At 46.2% G+C, this 22,942-nt stretch overlaps 1 protein-coding gene across 1 annotated transcript in view; it reads right to left on the bottom strand.

Annotated features, from left to right (window-relative positions):
* TFB1M (transcription factor B1, mitochondrial) overlaps positions 1-22,942 on the bottom strand; it is a 41,514-nt gene that overhangs the window by 12,100 nt on the left and 6,472 nt on the right. Inside the window, exons 3-5 of the mRNA XM_058662864.1 lie at positions 14,246-14,354; positions 12,596-12,747; positions 3,164-3,283 (exon numbers count right to left, since the gene is read on the bottom strand). Coding sequence (XP_058518847.1) covers positions 3,164-3,283; positions 12,596-12,747; positions 14,246-14,354 — 381 coding nt within the window. The remainder of the gene's footprint in view (positions 1-3,163; positions 3,284-12,595; positions 12,748-14,245; positions 14,355-22,942) is intronic.

Below are 22,942 nucleotides of genomic sequence, written 5' to 3'. Positions count from 1 at the left end.
CATGGAAAGGCAAGTACCACACGATCTCACTCACGTCGAATCTATACAAGTTGATGTCATAGACGTTAGAGTACAATGGTGGTTACACGGCCTGGGAAGTTAGGAGAGAGGGCGAGGAGAACTTCTGAATGCTAGGTGTTGGATAGCAGTGAGAAGTGCTGCTGTTCTATTGCTTAGGAGGGGACTACTGACCATGAAGACATGACCTGTTACATGGGGGGCTGGTGTTGTGGCCCAGTGCATCATGCCGCCAGCTTTGAGTGCAGCTGCTCCACTTCCAATCTGACTTCCTGCCTGAAAAAGCAGCAGCAGATGTCCCCAGTGCACTGGCTCCTGGGACTCACACAGGAGAGCTACACGGAGTTCTAGGCTCCTGGCTTTGGTCTGGCCCAGCCATGACTGTTGCAGCCATTTGGGGAGTGAATTAATAAATGGAAGATATTTCTTTCATTCTAACTCTATCAAATAAATAAGTAAATCTGATCAACAAAATACAGAATTTTGACTGTTTTTAGCAAACAGCAATGATATATGTTTGGGGAAATAGATATTTATCCTATACTGAACAACACAGGATGTATACAGTATCAAAATACCACATGGTAGTACTCCACAAATATGTACACTTAATGTACTGGTTAAAAATAAACAAAAAAGGCCAATAAACAGAAGGGCCAGCAATACTCACAGAAAGAATCCTAGAGGCGTTACCCCCAAGTCCCTCGCCATGTCAACAACAGCTTCTCTGCACGTAACTGTGACAGCACGGGTAATGGATGTAACTGTCCTGACATGAGCCCCTCCCCTGTCTGCACCCGCCCTCCCTGCTAAGCCAGTGTTGGTCTAGCACTTTCTCCTCCTGCATTCAGGTTTTGCCAGAGGGACAGTCTTGTGCTGTTATTTTATCATCTTTGGGATCTCACTTAACAAAAGGAATATAACTATCAAACATTTTCTGGCTCTCCACAGAGCATTTACAACAGAGAATTCCTGCCAGAACTAAAATTTAATTGTTCGATATACAGGTTTGCTTCTAGGTTCCAAGGCCACCTGTTCTAAAAGAGAAAATCCATGAGAGAACTAAAACATTAAATGGTGACAACCTGTAAGATACTTGCGCTTTATCTGAACTATGATCTAATTCTGTGGGGAGAAGTCATTTGCAATGCCCTGAAGGTCCTGAGATGCTGAAGGGACAGGGCCTGGCTGCCAGCTCCCTCAGTGCCGCTCAGAAGAGACTGAGGGCCTGGTGCTAAAGTCCTCGCCTTGAACACACCGGGATCCCATATGGGCGCCGGTTCTAATCCCGGCAGCCCCACGTCCCATCCAGCTGCCTGCTTGTGGCCTAGGAAAGCAGTCAAGGATGGCCTAAAGCTTTGGGACCCTGCACCTATGTGGGAGACCCTAAAGAGCCTCCTGGCTTTGGATTGGTACAGCTCTGGCCACTGCAGCTGCTTGGAGAGTGAACCAGTGGATGGAAGATCTTCCTCTCTGCATATCTGACTTTCCAATAAAAAATAAAAATCTTGAAAAAAAAAAACCAGCTGATAAATCGGTCTGTTGTATAAGTGGAAGATGGACTTGGTTCCTGCAGTTGCCCAAAAGCTCAGCTTACGGGGTGGCTACGGTGGAGGTAGAAGTGGCAAGCCATGGCAGAAAAAGCATGAAGGTCATGGCAAAGATCATGATGACTTCTATGACTGCCCTAGAAGACACACAGAACTGCCACCATCGGTTAAGGCCTTCACTCTAAGTCTGCATCTATAAGCCATGCCAAACTAACTTTTATACCATCTGCTTTAATTTATAAAGGACAAATGTAAACTAACAAAAAATAATGTTAGCAACCGGTGGAAAATGTCTATTCTCCAGCTATGAACTCCCTGAAGCCAACTTCCCATCTCATGGTTCCACCCAGGCATCTCTCCTTGATGCCCAGCCCACCGAGGTTCAAACAGCAGGCGCTCAACAGTCAGTGAAGAAAACAGGTACCCTTTCTTGGTGCACATTATGCAGTCACTCATCAAGCAATGGTTTTACTAATAGAAATACCAGGTTTTCTTTTGTAGGAAGGGACAGCAGAACAGCTGTTTCTGTAGTTAGCATCAAGTCATGTAATCGGCAATAACAGTCAAATCCTAATTCAATACCCAACTATTTTTCCACAGATAGTCTGCCACAAATAACACTACCAGAGGTCTTCCAGAAACATTATAAATAAGTAATGTTTGCTGCAGCTTTAGTTATAAGTCTCATCAGAAATCACAGATTAAATCTATCTGAATTCTCCAGGACTGGTGACCGGGTAACTTATCTTTGCTACTAGTGCACTTCTGGGAGTGCCAGGAGAGGATGACGCTGACCCCACTAATGTGTGGGAAAGAAGCAGGGAGATTAGTTCTAATAATTTGTCTCTAGTACCCCTCCACTGAAGTCCACCCTTTACCTGTCAGTCTAGCATGCCCACCTTCCCATGATGCACCTGCATCATCAACTAGGACCAGGAGGGAGAAGCCAAGATGGCCCTGTGTCAATAAAGCTACACGTGGAGACACTGTGACACTCAGGAGGAACCTCATGTATGCCACCACTGCCTGGAATCCATTGTGCTTGTGTATCCAGTTAGGCACCATCCCTTACCCCAAAAAGTGACTGCTCAACATGGGAACATGACAGTTTGTCTTCTGGTTTCTGGGTCTTCCTTGCTAATGGTCCTTTTTGGGCTTCCTCCCAAGTTCTCTCCTCATAGCCAACTGCCTGGCCTGCTCAGGATGGAGTCTCTCTCTCTGCAGCGTGATCCACACACATGCATGAATGAATACGCAGTCTCTCACCTGAGCACTGTACTGATATCTCTGATTTCAACTCTTGTTTCTTTGGTGGCAAGCACTTGAAATCAAAGTTAAGACATGTATGATTTCAATACTACCACCAGGGCAATGCCCACAGGCCCAGACATTTGGTCACCCTATGTAAAGGGGAGAAAAATTACAGTAAGGACAAATTCACACATCACAATTTGTGTGATTCTTTTCTTCAGGGAACACAGTTCGCACGTAAGTAAAGATCAGGTCCTGGAGACGATTTCCTAGCATATATCTTCAGCAGAACACAGATGACAACAAAGTCCCAACTCCAATAAAGCAAATGAGGAGACACTCACCTCTGGTTTGGGGACAAATGCTCGACCTGGAATGGTGAAGACATGCTCCACGTCGCAGAGGTACTGGGCCATGATGGAAAGGCGACTGCGCTGTTTGCTTCCGGTGGTGGCCGTGAGTCTCTGCAGGAGAGCAAAATGCATTGGGAGAACTGAGTGAGCCAGCCGGGTGGACAGAGCACCGAGCAGAAGCTGGAAGCACCCAACAGGGGGAGCTGCCTTCTGCTAGCATCCACTGAGGTACGCCTACGAAGAGTGCACCGGATCACACTCACAAGATCAGGTTCGAAGGCTTTCCTCTCCTAGGCTTGCTTGAGTCCCAAGCTCTCGCCACTTGCTGTGAGAAAAGGTCCTGCATGAGGTAAAATGACCAGCAAGTGCTTGATGAGACCAGCAACATCATAACTCAAATATGTAATCATCCCAAAATAGGTTGGACATTTGTAATGATGTGTTCTCCTTTGCTGAGAGCATCTGGAGAACTGGGGATTCCTGATAAAAGATTATGGCAGTAAATTAGAGATTTATTCTTTCAAGTGTTAAAATGTTTTCATTTTAAAATTATTTAGATGTACCAATAGGGGTTCGGGCCTTGGGGTTGGGGGCAACTGCAGCTCCCTGCAGTGTGGTAGCTGTGGGGGATGCCCCTGCCGGGTCGGACCCAATGCTGGGGACTCACGCCAAAGACACTGCGGGAATGCAGTGAATGAGTCCTCAGCCTTGGGTGGCCAGTACACTAAGTGGTGCCAGGCTTTGCCTGCTGGCCGCCCAGCGGCAAACTCTGGGGTTTTTAAGATATGTAATTGCTGCCTGGGGACACCCATGACTAAAGCTAGTTTTACTGTAGGTGAGAAGTGAATTTTGGGTGATACCCAGTGACAGGGTCATGAAAGTTTCAGGCATGCATGGGGACTGAGACCTGGTGGTTTGGAGGAAAGTATCCAGAAGACAATTTGGGTTAGACAGACTCACCAGCCCAATTAGGAATCCAGAGATGTGCTGTTAGCATAGAACATCCCTGATCGCCACACACCAGCCCACACCAAAGCTATGGACGGGGGCCTCTTTGGCAGTGTTGGGTACCATTACCCGACTGGGTGGTGGAGTGTTAGAGTGGTCAAATTTGGCAGGGTCAAGACTCTATCCAGCACATGAGAGAACTTGGTCTGGGGGTAGACTCTGTGGGGTTGTGTGGGCCCAACTGTGTGGAAATACAAGTCCCCTTGGTTAGCTCGCAAGCTGGGGTTGCAATGTACTAAGCCAGGTGTGACCATGCCACCTGCCATCACTCACAGGTAAAGGAACCCACAACAGTCTGGGCAGGTCAAGGCAGCAGCACCTGAATGTGCATCCTAAAACAGGATGTGGGGTGGGCCGGGCTGCCACTGGAACGGGGCAGAATGGGCAGGGCCAAACAAACCTTAACTCACAAGAAACAACATAAATCAGGTTGGAGCACAGGTCATGCCAAGTAGGCCCTTGCACCTACTGATCTGTGTGAGATAGGGACGCTAAGCCACAGCATCTAAGGAGCCAAGACAAGTGAGGGGCTCTGCCAAGCTGAGTCAGAGCAACCACTGGCCTGCACGTGATCTAAGGCTGGGACTAGGCCCGGTTGGGGAGCTAAGAGGACACCCTAGCTGGGTTGAGTTTCCCACCAAGAAGCGCATGGGCCGGAATTGGGGCTGCATTCTGGTCAGGATATAGTTGTAATCTCACTTGACACTAGTGTGGACTGGGACTGGAAGCACCAAGCCAGGCCAGACTCCAACAACATCTGGTTGTCTGGAGGACCAGGGTAGATGTGTGACAGACTAGGCTAGGTCTCAGCCCTTACTGAACCATGTCTGAGCTGTTTGGGGGCATAGAAGAGCCGTGGCTGGGTTGAAACATCCAACAGTAAGAACCAGATTGGGTTGAAGGCCAGTCAGGAAAAGCCACTGTTCCCGCTAGGACAGTAGGTGAACTGAGTAGGGCTGGCTCATGGACCCACTGGTATGCGCGAAACCTGGCATTGGGAGAGTTTCTGTTGGAGGAGCCTGGACAACTTCTCTGGCAGGACACAGTCCCTGCAGGTAAGCGCAAGAAGCACATTAGGAAACAGCCCAGAACAGGCAATACACATGGCATGGGTTGGGGATAGACCAGGCTGAACCAGTTCGTATCACCTGCTGGCGAATCCGAGCGCCAGAACAGAGTGTGGGTCGAGCCAGGTTCGGTTGCGACACATACTATACACATTAAGGAATGCCAAGGTGAGATGAGCCGTACTAGATGTGGTTGCAGTACCCAAACAGCACATGTGATAATCAGAGGGAGGAGGCAAAGCTGACAGTGGAATGTGGGCTCCCCTGCTGGACAACTACTTCCATTGGAAAGCATGAGCTGGGATGGGGGCAGATCACACTAGGCAGGGCTATAACACCTGTGAGCCTCATGTGAGCTAGATAAGGGAAGGGCCATGGTGGGCTGACTGTTCTGAGTGATGAAAGCAAAATTAGAGTGGGTGAGGGTTGGTTGGGCTTAGCCGCAGCATTAGCTGGCAGAGGCTGGCACTTAGAGCTAATTCTGTCAAGTCAAATGCCAGAACCACCTGGAGAGTGCATAATCTGCGTGTGGATGTGGCCTAGGAGGGAAATAGCGGGCATCTCCCTCGTGGCTACCACTCCCACTGGACAGCACGAACACCAGGACAGGGGCAGGGGTGGCTAGACAGAAAGGTACCTGCCAGTAGGTATAAGGGCTGGATAGTAGGTTGGGTGGGTTGAACTAGGCTTCAATGCCCACTGACATGTGCGAGAGCTTAATGGGAGGTGGGACAGACTGAACAAGCCTGCGGTACATACTGGCAAGCATGGGAACCAGGGTAGGGGCAGAACTGGTGGGAGTTATGGGGAGTCACCCCAACTAAGCTGCAGCTCCCACTGGTTTGCGTGAGGACTGAGTACGAAGCGGGTAGGATCGAGCTGGACTACGACACCCATTGGTTCACGAGGAAGACAGGACTGGAAACAGAACGGACCTAGCAATCGCAACGACAAGCATGTGCATAAGCTGACTGGTGTGACGGATGGTGTTGGACTGTGTACTAGCAAACTCACACAAGAACCAGGTCTGGGATCATCTCAGATGAAGTTTCTTTGGAGATCCCTCCAACTGAACTGCTGATCTTAGAATCCCAACCATGAAGAGACTATTAGCCAGTGGATTCTGAATAGGTTTCATTGTGATTGGAACTGTGAGATTGGCAGCAATCCAGAACTGATGAACGATCAAAATTGTTTGAACAGGACCCATGGAGCGCGCCTCCTGTTGGGGATCTGGGATGGGTGGGAGGTTGGGTGGGGCTTTTCCCTTTGTTTCCCCCCTAACCCCAGATACAGGGAAAAATGATAATATTAGTGTGGAAACAATGGTATTACCCACTTTCACCCTGTAGCCATTGACCCTTTGTACCCTAATCAACTAAGTAAGATTATTAAAAAATAATTTAAAAAATTATTTAGATGTACCAAAATCCACAAATGAAATGTCAATCAAGATATGAGGAATATTAAAAAAGAAACTTGATTTTCATACATGTACACTGTACATATTTTAAATTAAATTCTTTATAATATTTACATAAGGTCAAGACTCGCTGGGTCACTCTTAAGAATGCCAACAATGCTGATGGAGGCTGGCCTTACTGGGTTTCACAAGGAAAGCCTTATCCTGCCGCCTGGCCGTGGCCTGACCCAGCCTTAGCTGTTCCGACATTCTGGGGAGCGGACCAGAGATGGAGATCTCTTCTCTCCCACTCTAATGCTGCCTTTCAAATAAATACATTTTTTTTTTAAAGCCATTAAAACAGAAGTACAGATATGAGCTAAAGAAGCTTACAGATCTAATGGTCAAAGACATTTCTAGTTCTTTATAAAGAAAAGCAAATTTAATTTTACTAATGAAATAAAACTCAAAACTTCAAAATGCATTTCAAACGGTTACCTTCCAACTATGACATTTCAAAGCAGGTTCTTAAAACAGTCATTTGCATGAGCATAATTACAGAATCAGAAAACAAGCCAAAAGGAATGCTCATAGTTCCAAAATGTTAATTTCACCCTAGATTTTCAGAGCTAACATTTCATTTCATTATTCAAAGACAGGCTTCCCTAACTATGTAAAAAGCCAATTCATCTGAAATAAAAACACACTGCATCCTAAACTCAGACAGCTGTGTACGCCATGATGCCCGGGGCATGGCTTCCTAGTGACCTGACTCACTCCATGTGCCAGCATGTGGATATGAACACAGTGCAAAAGAATGCAGCACACCCAGCTGTCCCCAACTTGAAGGAACAGTCCCTGTCACACAGAAGGCTGCATAAAACATTCCTTGAAAGAGTTAAAAGGTTTATCAGTTTTTCAAATATGCATGGCTATTTCTGTCATAGGTTACAGGGCAAGCTATGAAAATCCAAAAATCCATTACAAGACAGGATTTTAACAACAACAAAAAGTTGAGAAACCAAAGCCAGTGAATTTTGTCACTGAAAGGGAACCTCTAACCCTTCAGCCTTTAAAAATACTTTGACTGGGCCCGGCGGCGTGGCCTAGCGGCTAAAGTCCTTGTCTTGAAGGCCCCGGGATCCCATATGGGCGCCGGTTCTAATCCCGGCAGCTCCACTTCCCACCCAGCTCCCTACTTATGGCTTGGGAAAGCAGTTGAGGACGGCCCAGTGCATTGGGACACTGCACCCGCGTGGGAGACCTGGAAGAGGTTCCAGGTTCCCGGCTTCGGATCGGCGCGCATTGGCCCGTTGCGGCTCACTTGGGGAGTGAATCATCGGACGGAAGATCTTCCTCTCTGTCTCTCCTCCTCTGTGTATATCTGGCTGTAATAAAATGAATAAATCTTAAAAAAAAAAATACTTTGAGCATGAGAAAAACAAGGGGTTGAAAAAGTAAAAAAAAAAAAAAAATTGTTCTTCTGACGTCATCTCAAGTACAAGAAAACTTAGGCACACACGAGACGACACACAGGCACACCTTGGGGGACCATACTGTGCCTCGAGAATGAATCCCCTTCTTGAGGAGATGTACCCCAAAACCAGCTGGGTGAGGAGACAAGGGTCCCAGAAAGCATCTGAGCTCCATGTCAGTTCAGTTCCCCCGTCGCTGCTGCCCGACCTCCAAGAAGGCATCAAGCCATGCTGGGGCCCCAGCTCCTCAGCTATAAAGTGAGGCTGCGGATCAGCCGAGGTCTCCTTTACAGCTGCGCAGTCCGCTTCTGCTCGATGAGCTGTAACTTTACACGGCCTCTGGGCGCCCTCACCTGTAGGAGCTGGATACTTACAGTAAACCCCATGTGCTCTTAGAGAAAGGCTATGTTCTACAGGGTCACAAGAGCAGATTCCAGGAATACTGAGCAAAAGATCTCAGAGTTTTTCAGCCTAGACATCGCTGGCATTTTGGGCTAGTTCATTTTAGTTGTGGCCCTCTCATGTACACTGAACAATGTTCAACTCCCCTAATCTCTGTCCCAAAAAACCAGAAGTACACCAGTGAACAGTAACACCCTAACACCCACGTCCAGTCACTGGGTGCCGAGAATGACTGCTCTGCAGGGGACGAGGGTAAGGATGGAGAACGACTGACGGGCAGAGCTCTGATCCCACGCTGCTGGAGGGGGCAGCACACACAGCGCCAAGCCAACACGTGTTCCCATAAAGGCTAACCGAGGAACTGCGTAGCTGGTCTTCTAGGCTAATCACTGCTTTGTCTCGGGCCATGCTTTAATTATTACAGCTACCCAAGCACCTCACCATTCAGCAGGTGAGTTTCCTCTCCTCTTTTTCTTTCATCATTTCTTACATATTCTGCGACTCCCATAGCTCAGGACAGTCCTTAAAATTTCACTATTTTTTTTTAAGATGTATTTACTTTTATTAGAAAGGCAGATATACAGAGAGGAGGATCTTCCTATGGCTGGTTCACTCCCCAAGTGGCTGCAACAGCTGGAGCTGAGCCAATCCGAAGCTAGCAGCCAGGAGCTTCTCCCAGGTCTCCCACGTGGGTGCAGGGTCCCAAGGCCTTGGGCTGTCCTTGACTGCTTTCCCAGGCCAGAAACAGGAGCTGAATGGGAAGCTGGGCTGCCAGGATACAAACCAGTGCTCACCTGGGATCCTAGTGCACACGAGGCGAGGACTTTAGTCATTAGGCTACCGAGCTGGGCCAAATTCCACTACATTTCAAAGTATTATCTTAAACCTATAAGGTTATTTCAAAAAAAAAAAAATCAGTATCTATAAATCTTTTCTTCCAGTGTTCTATCTTTATTTATCTTAGCATTCTTGTTCAGGATTTTAGGTGATTTATAGAAGTCTCTCTTATTCCTTAGATTTCCAAATCAAACATCTATATCTTCATTCTTTTTCCTTCCTGTTGACATCTTTTATTTATGTTACTCCCTGCTGTATTTCGTTTTCTAGTCATCATTATTTCAGTGCTAAACTCCTTTGAACTTGGATGACTTATCTTTCAATCTATGCAAACATGATAGGAATTAACTGAATTCACCCTTCTGACTGGCTTTGATCTGGTATAAAATTTTCCCCCCAAGGATTTTATTTCATCTCTGCCATTCTGGGTGGCTGACTTCCCAACTACCACACACCATTTTTTTTGTGGTGTCGCTTTCTTACACCAGGGCAACTATGCATCTGCCATGATGATAAGTGTTGACGTACCTGCCCATAAATGAGGTCGTATTAACTGAGATCCATATGTTCAACACAGTAACACTGATTTCTGCTTCGACCATATGATGAACCCCAAGTATATTACAGATATAAATGTCAAAAATTCAGTTGAAAATGTATAGTATGTAACTAAATATCTTCATATCAGGACATAAAAAGATATTCTCAACAAGACACAAAGATCATGAATCATCAATTTATTTCTTAATGAACTATTTATTGATTCTATCTGAAAGGAGGAGACACAGACACATGTCTTCCATCTGCGGGTTTATTTCCCTAGTGTCTGCAACAGCCAGGGTTGTGCCAGGCCAAACCAGCGACCTGGAACTCGACCTGGTCTCCCATGGGGCAGCAGGGATCCAAGACCTGCAGCCTTTACTGCAGCCTTCCCATGAGCATTAGCAGGCAGCTGAGGCAGGACTCGATCCCAGTTCCTCTGATGTGGGATGTGGGTACCCCAAGCCGCATCTTAAATGCCTGTGTCACCAACCACACACTTAAAATAAGTACACTTGCCCTTCAAAAGACACTGTTGGCAATAACAATACGCTACAGAGTAGAAGAAATGTGCCATGTATTTAGTAAGCAGTAGCATGGAAAATGTGAGCAAACAAGGCCTTCTCCAATCAGGAGCAAGCAGCAGGAAACAGAGGCAAGCCGAAGGTAAGCACCTGACAACAAGTACAAGCACCGCCACAGAACACACAAACGGCGCTGCGTTTCATTAAAAACCAGCAGAGACAAAGCACATGCTATGACATCCTGTCATCTGCAGATTAATAAAGATGTGCAAATCTGGCAACAGCGAGTACTAGCAAGAATACGGGGCAAAATGGACTCAGACAGCGGTGAGCATTTAGTGGCAGGGTGAAGATACACACCCTCAAGAAATCCTGTTCATATGCTGACGGAAATCGGGGTGTTCTTGACTGTTAGAGAGGAATGGACAGAGAAATTATAACATGGTCAAAACAGTGGGTAGTTTGTGTAACTACATAAACTTACAGCTGTGGGTAGCAAGAGAAAATCCTACAGTGTTTAGAATACAAGAACACACTGTTGGAATCCACTTGATAAAACTTAAGAATAGACAAAACCATGCTAAATTGGCTACATGCCTACAAATGTATGTGAAACAACGATGTACGGGAACAGCAACCTCAAGCCACAACACTGATCATTTTGTCAGGGGCGGATGGACAGCAGATGCAGTCGAAGATACAGCTCAGTGACGGCCGTGGGTGCTGGGCACTCAGTGCTATGCTTAAACATACTGTTTATATGTCATGTCTGCAGATCCCGTCCTTAAAACTACCAGAGCTCAGAAACTGCCCGTGCCTGCCAGGACACACACTCTGCCGAGAGTGCACTAGAGGCAGGGCAGGGCAGGGCAGGGCATAAGTCAGAGACTACACGGTGGGCAGCAGGAACCAAGTCCTTTCCCTTTGTCAGCTCTGCATCCAAGTCCTACTGACACCCGCGTGGTCAAGCACACACAGCTAACACAGGCTGACTTCTGCCTGAGCCATGGTTGAGTCTTTCTGTGAATAACTGAGTATCAGAAAACACAGTGTCAAAAAGAAAGGATTATTCTGTTTTGCAATTTGACAATGTGATAAGTATAGCTAGAAAGTCCTTCTCTCTGTCTCTGTAACTCAACCTTTCAAATAAATAAAAAAAAAGAATCTTACAAAAAAAGAAAATAAGACATCAAGCAGCCAGTGCTGTGCTAGAATGGGTAAAGCCGCCACCTGTGACACCAGCATCCCCTACAGGCGCTGGTTCAACTTCTGGCTGTTCCACTTCCCACCTAGCTCCCTGCTAATGCTCCTGGCAAAGCCGTGCCAGATGACCTAACGCTTAAGCACCTGCACCCACACGGGAGACCTGCAGTCTGGCCCCACCCAGCCACAGCTGCCATGTGGGGAATGAACCATGGGATGAAGATCTTTCTGTCTCATCCTCTAACTCCACCTTTGAAATAAATAAATCTTTTTTGTTAAGATTTATTCATTTCTGGGGCCTGGTGTAATAGCCCAGTAGCTAAAGTCCTTGCCTTGCCTGTGCTGGGATCCCATATGGGCGCTGTTTTGTATCCAGGCTGCTCCACTTCCCATCCAGCTCCCTGCTTGTGGTCTGGGAAAGCAGTAGAAGATGGCCCAAAGCCTTGGGACCCTGCACTGGCGTGGGAGACCCGGAAGAAGCTCCTAGCTCCTGGGTTTGGATTGGCTCAGCTCTGGTTACTGCAGCCACTTGGGGAGTGAATCAGTAGAAGGAAGATCTTTATCTTTGTTTCTCCTCCTCTCCATAAATCTGACTTTCCAATAAAAAGAAATAAATCTTAAAAAAATTTATTCACTTTTGTTTTAAAAGCATTATTTACAGGGAAGAAGACAGACCTTCCAATGGCTAGTTCGCTCCTCAGACAGTCGCAAAGGCTAGAACAGAACCGAAGCCACCAAAGCAGGAGCCAGGAGCGTCCTCGCATGAGGGTGCAGTGGCCAGAAGATGCAAGCTAGCCTTCGCTGCTTTCTCAGTCCATAACCACGGAACTGGATCTGAAGTGGAGAAACCAGGACTTAGACCAGAGCCAGCATCCGAAGGCAAGGCATTAGCCTACTAGCCACTCCACCAGCCCCTCAAACAAATAAATGTTCTAAAAAAGAATAGCCAGGAAGCTCAAACTTACCTCAGCCACTTCTTTCTGAAATGTCAAGGTCATCGGGGTTCTGCCATACACAAAAGGTCCATCTCTACAGGAAACATGTTCCAGCCACTTGATAATCAGCGGAGTTGAAACACTAAATGGCAGATTTCCAATAATATGTACATTGGGAGGATCTGCACAGCAAGAAATAAGATAGGCAAAATAACATGGAATGAGTTCACAATCTATTCTTGAATATAATTTTAGTTCAGACCAAAATCTAACTGGGCATGAACAGTATCAAACCCAAAACACGCAGAGCCACGGCTGACTGCTCCAGGGCAGGCACGGCTCACAAGCAGCACGTCCGACCGCCCAGGAGACCCTGCCCGACTCGGGGTCGGCCAGCCACCGGCAGGCCCGGACTCCAGGTCAGGAAGTACAGGAAACAGAGCGGTGGGATGGAAAAGGCAACCGGCTCTGGACCAGTGAGGGAAAGTGTCTGTGCAGCTGACCAAGGCCGGACGCCCAGGCAGGGAACATGGGCTGGGCACACAGACAAGCAGTGCTGGCAGCACGCTGGCATGACACCACAGGCATGCAGGCACAGCCACGGTGTGAGAAGATGTACAGCAAGGGAAAGCCAGGAGTAACAGCAACTAGAGTCACAGGAGGCTCACAAACGCGACAGGAAAAACCAGGAGGGCTTGGGGTAAGAGGAATCTTCTAGAATAGATGTGTGCCAGACAACTTGGCAAGGTCTGAATGAGTCAGATCGGGGATGCTGTGACACTGGTGTGGCTGGCGCAGGGGGGAAGGCTGAGGGCTGCATGCTAAGATGAGACAGCCAGAGAGCACAGCTGAGGAGCACTCTGAGAGGACGGAGCACTCTCAGAGCCGGATGTGGGAGGGTCAAAAGGCCCCCTCTTTTTGCTTTTAGACTTCTTAATATGGAAAAAGCTACTATTTTTGAAAATGTATTTCAAAGGGCTGGCTCAAAACAGGTACCCAATAAACAATGACTGAATGAAGAAAGCCTTGGTTAGTCACCAAGTCTGACACACAAAGGAGAATGTTAAAACAGAACAAACCTTTGCCATTTGGAGAAAGTAACTCTTTATACTAGCCGCCTATCTTTTTACACTGTATCACAAAAATGACAAGTGTATGGGGCAGTACTGTGGCCCAGTGGGTTAAGCTGCTGCCTGCAATGCCCACAACCCCCTTGGGGGCTGGTTCGAGTCCTGACTGCTCCACTTCCAATCTGGCTGCCTGCTAACATGCCTGAAGAAGCAGAAGTTGACTTAAGTTACTGGATCCCTGTCACCCCTGTCAGAACTCACTTGGAGTTCTGGGTGTTCTGGAGTTCTGGCTTTGTGTGCCCAAGTTGTGGCCACTTGGGGAGCTAACCAGAGGGTAAAAGATCTGTCATTCAAATAAAACAAATAAACCTCAAACAAATGAAGACAAGTTTATTTGTACAGGATCTAAAACATTTGGAAATCTTAGACAAACAGAAATTGAATTTCACATGTTGCAACAAAGGAGCAGAATTAATGTATAAGGTACATTATTTAATGCCCAATTTTAACATAAACATTTATAATAAACACACAATAAATATTTGTAATACAAATAATTACAAATTGAAATATTTAAAAAACATTTAAAGAACATGTTGCAGGTACTCACCATCCTGCCAGTGTCTTCTAAGGCTTTCTGGAAAGGCCTTCTCCACCTTATACGTCAGCACATCACCATGGACAATCCTGAGCTTCCCAGGGGCTGCGTCAGAAAGCATCTAGTTACAGAAAGGTCAACACCGTGAGCTCACTCGCCTCAGGGAGCAAGAACGCTAACTTCTCAAACTCTGCATTCTGGCTTCAGCTGGAAAAGCTAGAAGCAACCATGCAGGATCTAAGGGTATCACGCCCGCCCCCCAACAGACAACTGGGGTACGCGCTAACAAACACGAACGGCTGAGGGATAGTGTCAAGCAACAGTGTACCAGGAACTTGCACTGTCACAAGCAGTGCTGGTATAACTTTCGTTTTTCTTTTTTAAAAGATGTATTCATTATTTATCTATTTTTATTGGAAAGGGAGACTAACAGAGAAAGATCCTCTGTCTACTGGTTCATCCCCCAAGTAGCTGCAACAGCTGGGGCTGAGCCAGTATAAAGCCAAGAGCTAGGAGCCTATCCATGGTCTCCCATGTGGGTGCAGAGTCCCAAGGCTTTGGGCTGTCCTTCACTGCCTTCTTAGGCCACAAGAGCTGGATAGGGCGTGGAGCAGCTAGGACAGGAACCGGCGCCTATATGGGATCTTGGCAGGTGCAAGGAGAGAATTCAGCCACTGAGCCATCAGGCTAGGCTCGAGCTCTGGTATAACTTCCACCCTCACGATGACTTCTATTTCTACATATTTTTTAAACATAAACTCAACTCCTAAGTTCTTAAATCAGAGACCAAGGACATTATAAAGAAACCCTTGGAATTGAGAAAAGGAACTGCATATGTCTAGTATGAAAGTACTTTAGATTATTTTTAATTACCATGATGTTCTGGAGTTCCAGACAATCTCTCACAGAAAACACAACAGCCGCAGATCTGGCGCTGTGGCGTAGCAGGATAAGAAGTTACCTGCAATACTGGCATCTCACACAGGTGCTGCTTAGTCTGCCAGCTGTTCCACTTCAAATCCTACTGCTAGCGCACCTGGCAAAGCAGTGAAAAATAACACAAGTACTTGGGCCTCTGCATCCCACCTGGCCTGGCTGGAGCCCCGGTCCACCCTTGGCCTGGCCTGAGCCCCGGTCCACTCGTGGTCTGGCCCAGCCACCCATGCGGGACGCCTGGCTGGAGCCCCGGTCCACCTGTGGCCTGGCCCAGCCACCCACGCGGGACACCTGGCTGGAGCCCCGGTCCACCTGTGGCCTGGCCCAGCCCTGGCTGCTGCAGTCATTTTGAGAAGTCAACAAATGGAAGAGCTCTCTCTTCATCTTTCTCTCTCCATCTCCCACCCCCATCTGTAACTGCGTCTTTCAAATAAACAGACAAATCTAACTGGCAGCAATTCATAACCGGAGAACTATTAACACCACTCGAGCACATATCTCAGAGCATGCCCCACATCCGGGACTCGGGGTGGGCGGGAAACTGGGTGGGGCTCCCCCCTCAATATCCCCCTTTACCTCAGATACAAGATGGAAACAATGTGGACATAATAGTATTATCCACTTCCCTATCCCCCTGAACCTTTTTTTTTTCTTTTCTTTTTCTTTCTTTAACTGTAATTAACTATGTAAAGATTGTCAACAACACAATAAAATAGATTATTAAAAAAAAAAAAAAAAAAAAAAATAAACAGACAAATCTTAAAAACAACAACAACAACAAAAAACCCTTAAGAGACAGCTCTCCATTGGAAATGTTCTTCCTGTATAAAAAGCACATATTTAACGATGGAATTTACCAACAATGGAGAATGCTAAAATTTTTCTGTAATTATGTTCCACATAAAACAAATTAGTATATCAAAAACAAGAGGCTGAACCAACCAAAAGCCTAACATGATGTCAATATATGGAGGATAATTCAGCAATTAGTAGGTAGGACTAAAACAAAACAAGGTAAACTTGCCTCTTTGGCATTAATTTATATTCTTTGACAACCACAGTTAATTTTCCCCACATTCACAGGTACAACTGCATTCCTGGAAACTGAGATAAACTCAAATGCACCTTCCTTTCCTCCAGTTAAATTCATATTTCTACTGCCTTTCCCAAGACTCTCTTTCAAGTTTAAGTCTCAGTGGACGACAAACCAACTAAATCCTTACAAGCTGACCTCACTGCTCGGTAATTGGTTCCTCCCCTTTCCGGCACCTCACTGTAGAAACAACGCATGCTGGGGCTCACAGATTAGGTGAAGGCCTGAAGAAATACGGGGAGGAAACCGAGTGCTACACAGCGCTAACGGATACTAGGACACTGCACAGACAGTGGACTTAAATACCTCAGACTTTCTAACCAACCAGAAAGAGAAAAACGTCCTTTCCATCATAACAATATTTGGGGGACAGCAGTGGGGTGAAAAAGACCCCCCTTTTTAAAATTAATTATATTTATTTTTGATGATAGTTGATTAGGGTGTTAGGGTCAAGGGCTACAGGAAGGTAGGTGAGATCACCATTTCCACATTCCTTTTTCCTTCCTGTATCTGGGGGATGGAAGGGGACGAGCAGAGAAGCTACACCCAGCCTCCCAAACACCTCTGCACCCTGGGATGGAGGACAGCCATCTGACACCACCCCAGGGTCCCCAATGTGGGGTGTTCTCTGAGAGTCCTGCGCAAGAGGTTTTGATAGTTCAACATCTAAATTACTGCTGATCTCACCACTCTAAGCACTACAAAATCGCTCCAGAATCCACTGGTTGACACAGTCCACCCTAGAGTCTCTTTGCCCATATAGTCACTGCCAACCCTTGGCTGGGGTAGTTGACTGATTTGTTCTGTCCTGTCACGGTACCAGGTGAAGGACCCCTTTTCTAACCCTCTAAAGGCACCCTGGGTGCATCACACTACAAAACCCTGTAGACGCAACCACAGAATGGAAGCACAGGCGAAGTTCACCACGAGCACAGAAATCCATCTACAGCCAAATGAGTACTTTTACAGCCAATACGGAATGGCTGCTAAACATTAATAACCTTCTAGCTGATCTGCCACACAGCAAGGTCCACTGTTGAAATAAATATTTGTCCAGGGCAGGGTATAACTGTTAAGCAAACCATGTAAGAATAAAAAGATATAATACAGAATACAGTATATGAAAAAATAAAGCTTTTACTGTTAGAACATACAGGAAGATCAATGCCATTATTGCAGAGGACTGAACAATGGTAGAGTCATCCTCTCCAGGGAGGTCACAGCATGATTTCAGAGTCAGCTTGCTTTTGCAGCAGGACCAGAAACAGCATGTACAGCACAGTCATTGATCAGTCTCATCAAACGATCAGATATTGTTTAAGAAATTTTCTATTTTACTTCTTTAAGAATGAGCATTTTGTAAGAAACCCAAGGACAGAAAATCATTTAAAACCACAAAGCATAATTTTGTTCCTGAAACTAAGAACAACTTCATTCTTGTCTTTTTTTTTTTTTAATTTTTGTTGGAACCGCAGATTTGCAGACAGAGAAAGAGACGTGAAAAGATCTTCTGTCTGCTGGTTCACTCTCCAGGTTGCAACAAAGGCTGGAGCTGAGCTGAGCTAAAGCCAGGAGCCAAGAGCTTTTTCTGGGTCTCCCACAGGGACGCAGGGTCCCAAGGCTTTTGGTGATCCTCTACTGCTTTCCCAGGCCACAAGCAGGGAGCTGGACAGGAAGTGGAGCTGCTGGGACATGAACTGGTGCCCATATGAAATCCCTACCACATGGTAAGGATTTAGCCACAGGCAATCCTTTCTTTAAAGGGATGAAAGGTTTTGAAATTCATTATTTATTTCTGATGAGAGGCCTAAATTATTGTACATACTCCCTTGTAAGATGGCAGAAGAGGAATAATTATAATATTAACCCTTGGTTACTGACAACGTCAGGCTCTTCAAGCATCTATCCTAACTACCCTTGCAATACAACACGCACAGTGACAATTCTGCAACTTGTGAGGTCTGTCTCTGAGTAGGTAGTGAACTAATATGATTAAAATCAGCATGATACAAGCAACGGTGTCCATGACTTGTTTTCTGTCTCCAAAATTCCAAGAAATGACCATGTAACTTATGGCTAGGGAGAATTCCTGAGCCTATTACTCCGACCAACACGGAGTACAAAGGACCAATTCCATTCTTCTGAATTGAAAAAAAAAACTGGGGCTTGTGTTGTGGTACTACTGGCTAAGCCACCATCTGTGACTTCAGGCATCCCATCTAAGTGCCAGTTTGTGTACTGGCTGCTCAACTTCCAATCCAGAACCCTGCCACCTGCCCGGGGAAAGCGGCAGAAGATAGCTCAACTGCTTGGTCCCTGGCACCCATGTGGGAGATCTGGAAGCAGCTCCTGGCTTAGACTGGCCCAGCTCCAGTAAGTGTGGACATTTGGGGAGTGAACCAATGGGGGAAGTCATCTCTCTACTTCCCTCTTTAACTCTGCCTTTCAATAAGTAAACAAAAACCTTAAAAAAAAAGTTCATCATTTGCATTGATTAGGCCTATAGTTCTCTAATTTTCTTCCTTGTACTCATTAGGCTAAAATAACAGGATGAAGTTGTATCTTAAAAAGAGGATGAAAGGACATATTATTGTTCTATTATTGTGCTATTATTTTTCTTCAACGTTTAGTACAATTAATCACGGAAACGAGGTCTGCAGTTATCCACTGGGAACAATGAATCTTTCAAAGGCATATACAGCTCTTCAAAATCTTTTTCACGGCAAGCTTCTAAATCTGTGTTTCTCATATAAACTGCCAAATCTGTCGACATAAAATTGTCTCACGGTCTCAAGAGAAGAGCTAAAAGCAGAACTGCTGCATGCTGCAGCAGACCAGGGCCTGAGGATCACCCAGAAGGAATGAAACCACCGATACATTCACACAGGAGGCACCTGCACTCCATGGTTACTGTAATACTATTCACAACAGCCACGTTAGGGAATCAACCTGAGAAATACAAACCGCCATTGGGGACTAACATGAACAACTTTCTGTAACAAATCAGAAATGCTGGAAGAAAGAGACAAACTTCTGGACACATGTGACCCACCAAAAATGGAACCACTAAGACACAGAAAACCTGAACAACAAAGTAACAGGACTGAGTAATAACAGATGTCTCCACAAAGAAATGCCCAGGCCCAGCTGGCTTCACTGCTAAGTTCTCTGCAGCAACTTTCTAAGGAGGAACACACACCCATTCTTCTCCAACTACTTCAATATCAATAACGCTGGCCACAGGAAGCCTCTCAAGAGCTCAGAAATTCAACACCAAAGAAGTTGAGACCCACACTCTATCAGAAATGCTAAAGAAAACAGCATTAGATGGAAATACAGATGAGTCCAGAGAATGGTAACCACGGAGGGAAAAAGGGAAGAAACGTTCATTATTTACATTTCTTCAGCGTGGCATCACTGTGCTGATGCGAAGGCAGGAAAGAGCCACATGGACTTCTGCGGAGGCAGCCCTTCCGACACCCCGGGAACTCGGAGAGGACACCCCCGGAGCTCTCAGCTCCTCCCCAGCCTCCTCTCCCTGGGCTCACTGCCACTCCAGACAGGTGTCTCTCAGGGTGGTGGGGCGGGCAACCCATGCTTGCTTGTCTGTATGTGTGTTGACTGCTCTCACTTTGTCACCTTTGGAATAAAATGTACTTTATGAGGGTCAGCCCCTTCCCCACACTTGTGCATGGTAGGGACCTGGAATAAAAATGTGTTCACTCCTTAACTTCAGCACTATGGATTTTTTGAAACATGTTAGACAAATACCTGGCCATGACACAAAGGCCTAGCAGGAGAATGTAAATATTTGCAGGTTAGAGAAGAAGTGGAATATTACTTCTTGAAGATAGATTGCAGTATGTTAAGGGTGTACACTATGGAACCTTCAACTAATCACTGAATAACAGAGTTACCAATAGCGCCCTGCCACTGGCTGAGGATGGCCTTACGTCCTAACGTGTTTCCAGCCTGATCCCGGAGCCTGTGACCGTGGCCTCCCTGGGTAAAAGGAGCTCCAGATGTGGTGAGGTCAGGACTCTGAGAAGTGAGAACTGTCCGGCATGCTCTGGAAGGCCTCACGGAGCCACAAGGCAGAAGCAGGGGCACTGCGAGGGTGAGGCGAGGAGGGCGAGCCGCAGCAGCCAAGGACGAGGTTGGCTCTGCAGGAGAAATGCATGTCTGCCCTGGGAAGCAACACAAACCTGCTGAACTTCATTCAGACTTCTACTTCCTGGAACTTGTTGGCAAAACGTGCTCTCCCATCATAGAACCAAACACAAGTAACACCAGAATGATATCACGGGCAAGACTCACCAAAATGTGCTGAGTAAATGATCCATTTCTAAAGAATTCACAAGTCAAGTAGCAAGCCAAAAGGGAAAATGAAGTTTGAGAATCCCTTCTGAAAAGATACTACATTTTTTTGGATGTTTTACTTATGTTTTTTTCTAAAAGGAAATTAAGACTCAAATCAGGGATATCTCAATTCTTCCTTTAAAAAAATCACAAAAATCAAAATTAAGGGGCAGGCATTGTGGTGCAGCACATTAAGCAACTGCCTGTGACATCAGACTCCTACATGGCCATTGGTTCAAGACCAGACTTCCCCACTTTCCATTCAGCTTCCTGCTAACACACCTGAGAAAGCAGCAGAAGACGACCCCGTGCGGGGGTCTCTGCACGCACATGGAGACGTGAGGGAAGCCCTGGGCTGCTGGCTTCCCCTGGCAGCCCAGTCCCTGGGGCCATCTGGGGTGTGAACCAGCAGACAGCAGATCTCTTCAGCACTCCCTCTCAGAAACTCTTCCTTTAAAAACAAAACAAAACAAAAGGCAAACTAAGCCCAAAGAGAGCAGAAATAAATGAAATAATACAAGAAAAATTTGAACTAAAGGCAGTTTTTTGAAGATTAACAAAATTGATCAATTTTCATCTAGACCAGTCAGGAGAAAAGAGTCACAAATAAACAATCTATTATCAGGAATGAGAGATGGATGACATCATTACAAACTTACATGGCTAGCCTAACATTAGAAAAAGAAATATAATCCACCATATTCATCAAATTAAAAAAAGAAAAATCATAGATCATCTAAATAAACCCAGAAAAAATTTTCTGTTAAATGTGTATTAATTCATTTTTTAAAGAAAAAAAAAACAATTTTAGCAACAAGAAAAAGCAGCAGCTTGTTCAATGTATTCGGGGAGATTTTGATGAAAAGCTACAAGTAATGTCATATTCAGTGATGAAGACTTGATGCATTTTGCCCAAGATCAGGGACTCACACCCCTGGTTAGTCAACAGCGTGCCAGGAGTCCCCGTGAGCACAGTAAGACAAACCAGCCACACAGGACTTGGAGTGCAGAAGGTAAAACTCCTCATGACACGGAAAAACACAGAAAACATCCCGAGGAATCCACCAAACGGCTATTAATGAGCGAGCTTTTACGAAGTTGCAGGATACAATATCAACAGCTAAAAGGCTGAGTATCTACACAGTGAAGACAAATGAAAATCAACATAAAGGCCAATACTTTGTAAAAGATTATCAAAATATAGGAAATTGTTAGTGTGACAGAAGTGCAAGGGCTGCACATTAAGAACTATGAGGCACAGCCAAGAGAAATTGGAGAAAACCTATAGAAATGGAGACATATCATGTTTATAGATTAGGAGATTTTATATATATATATACACACACACACACACACGATAAGGTGTCAATCTGCCCACGCTCTCCCCAAAGGGATCTATACTGCCAGGGCACATGCCTGTCATGTAACAGGCCCAGAGGAAGCCCCTGGCTCAGCCTAGCCCGGTGCTGACCACTGCAGCCACGTGCAGAGTGAGCCAGCCTATGCAAGATCAATCTCCTGCTCCCACGTTCTTATTCTGTTTCTCCTTCCTTCCTTTCTTCCCTCCCTCTCTTTTCATTTTGAAGATTTATTTATATTTGAAACGCAGATTTTTATACAGAGGATAGACAAGAGAGGTCTTCTATCCGCTGATTTATTTACTCCCCAAAATGGCTGCAACAGCTAGAGCTGAATCAATCCACAGCCAGGAGTTTTTTTAGGGTCTCCCCCATGGGTGTAGGGGCCCACAAACCTGAGTCCTCCTTCGCTGCTTTCCCAGGCCATAAATAGAGAGATGGACTGAAAGTGGAACAGCTGGGACCTGAAGCAGATGCTGGTCCTGCAGATGGAGGATTAGCCTACATCAACATCATGCTGGCACCTGAAGATTTATTTTCTTCACTAAAAACCAGAGTTACAGAGACAGACACAGAGAGAGGTATCTCCCAGCTGTGGGTTCACTGGCCAATGGCTAAAAACAGAGCTCAGCCAAGTTGAAGCCAGGGGCTTCACTGCAGTCTCCCACATGGATGGTAGGGAGGGAGCAAGCCCAAGGACTTGGGCCATCCTCTGCTGCTTCCCCAAGTGTATGAACAGAGAGATGGATCAGGGAGCCATGGACCCGGTGTGGTAGCTTAGCAGCTAAGTCCTTGCCTTGCATGCCCAGGATCCCATATGGGCACCGGTTTTAATGCTAGCAGCCTCACTTCCCATCCCGCTCCCTGCTTGTGGCCTGGAAAAGCAGTTGAGGACAGCCCAAAGCCTAGGGACCCTGCACCCACATGGGAAACCTGGAAGAAGCTCCTGGCTCCTGGCTTCGG

The sequence above is a fragment of the Ochotona princeps genome, chromosome 1 (assembly GCF_030435755.1).
Source record: "Ochotona princeps isolate mOchPri1 chromosome 1, mOchPri1.hap1, whole genome shotgun sequence".
Lineage (NCBI taxonomy): Eukaryota > Metazoa > Chordata > Mammalia > Lagomorpha > Ochotonidae > Ochotona > Ochotona princeps.
This window is presented reverse-complemented; position numbering and strand designations above follow the sequence as displayed.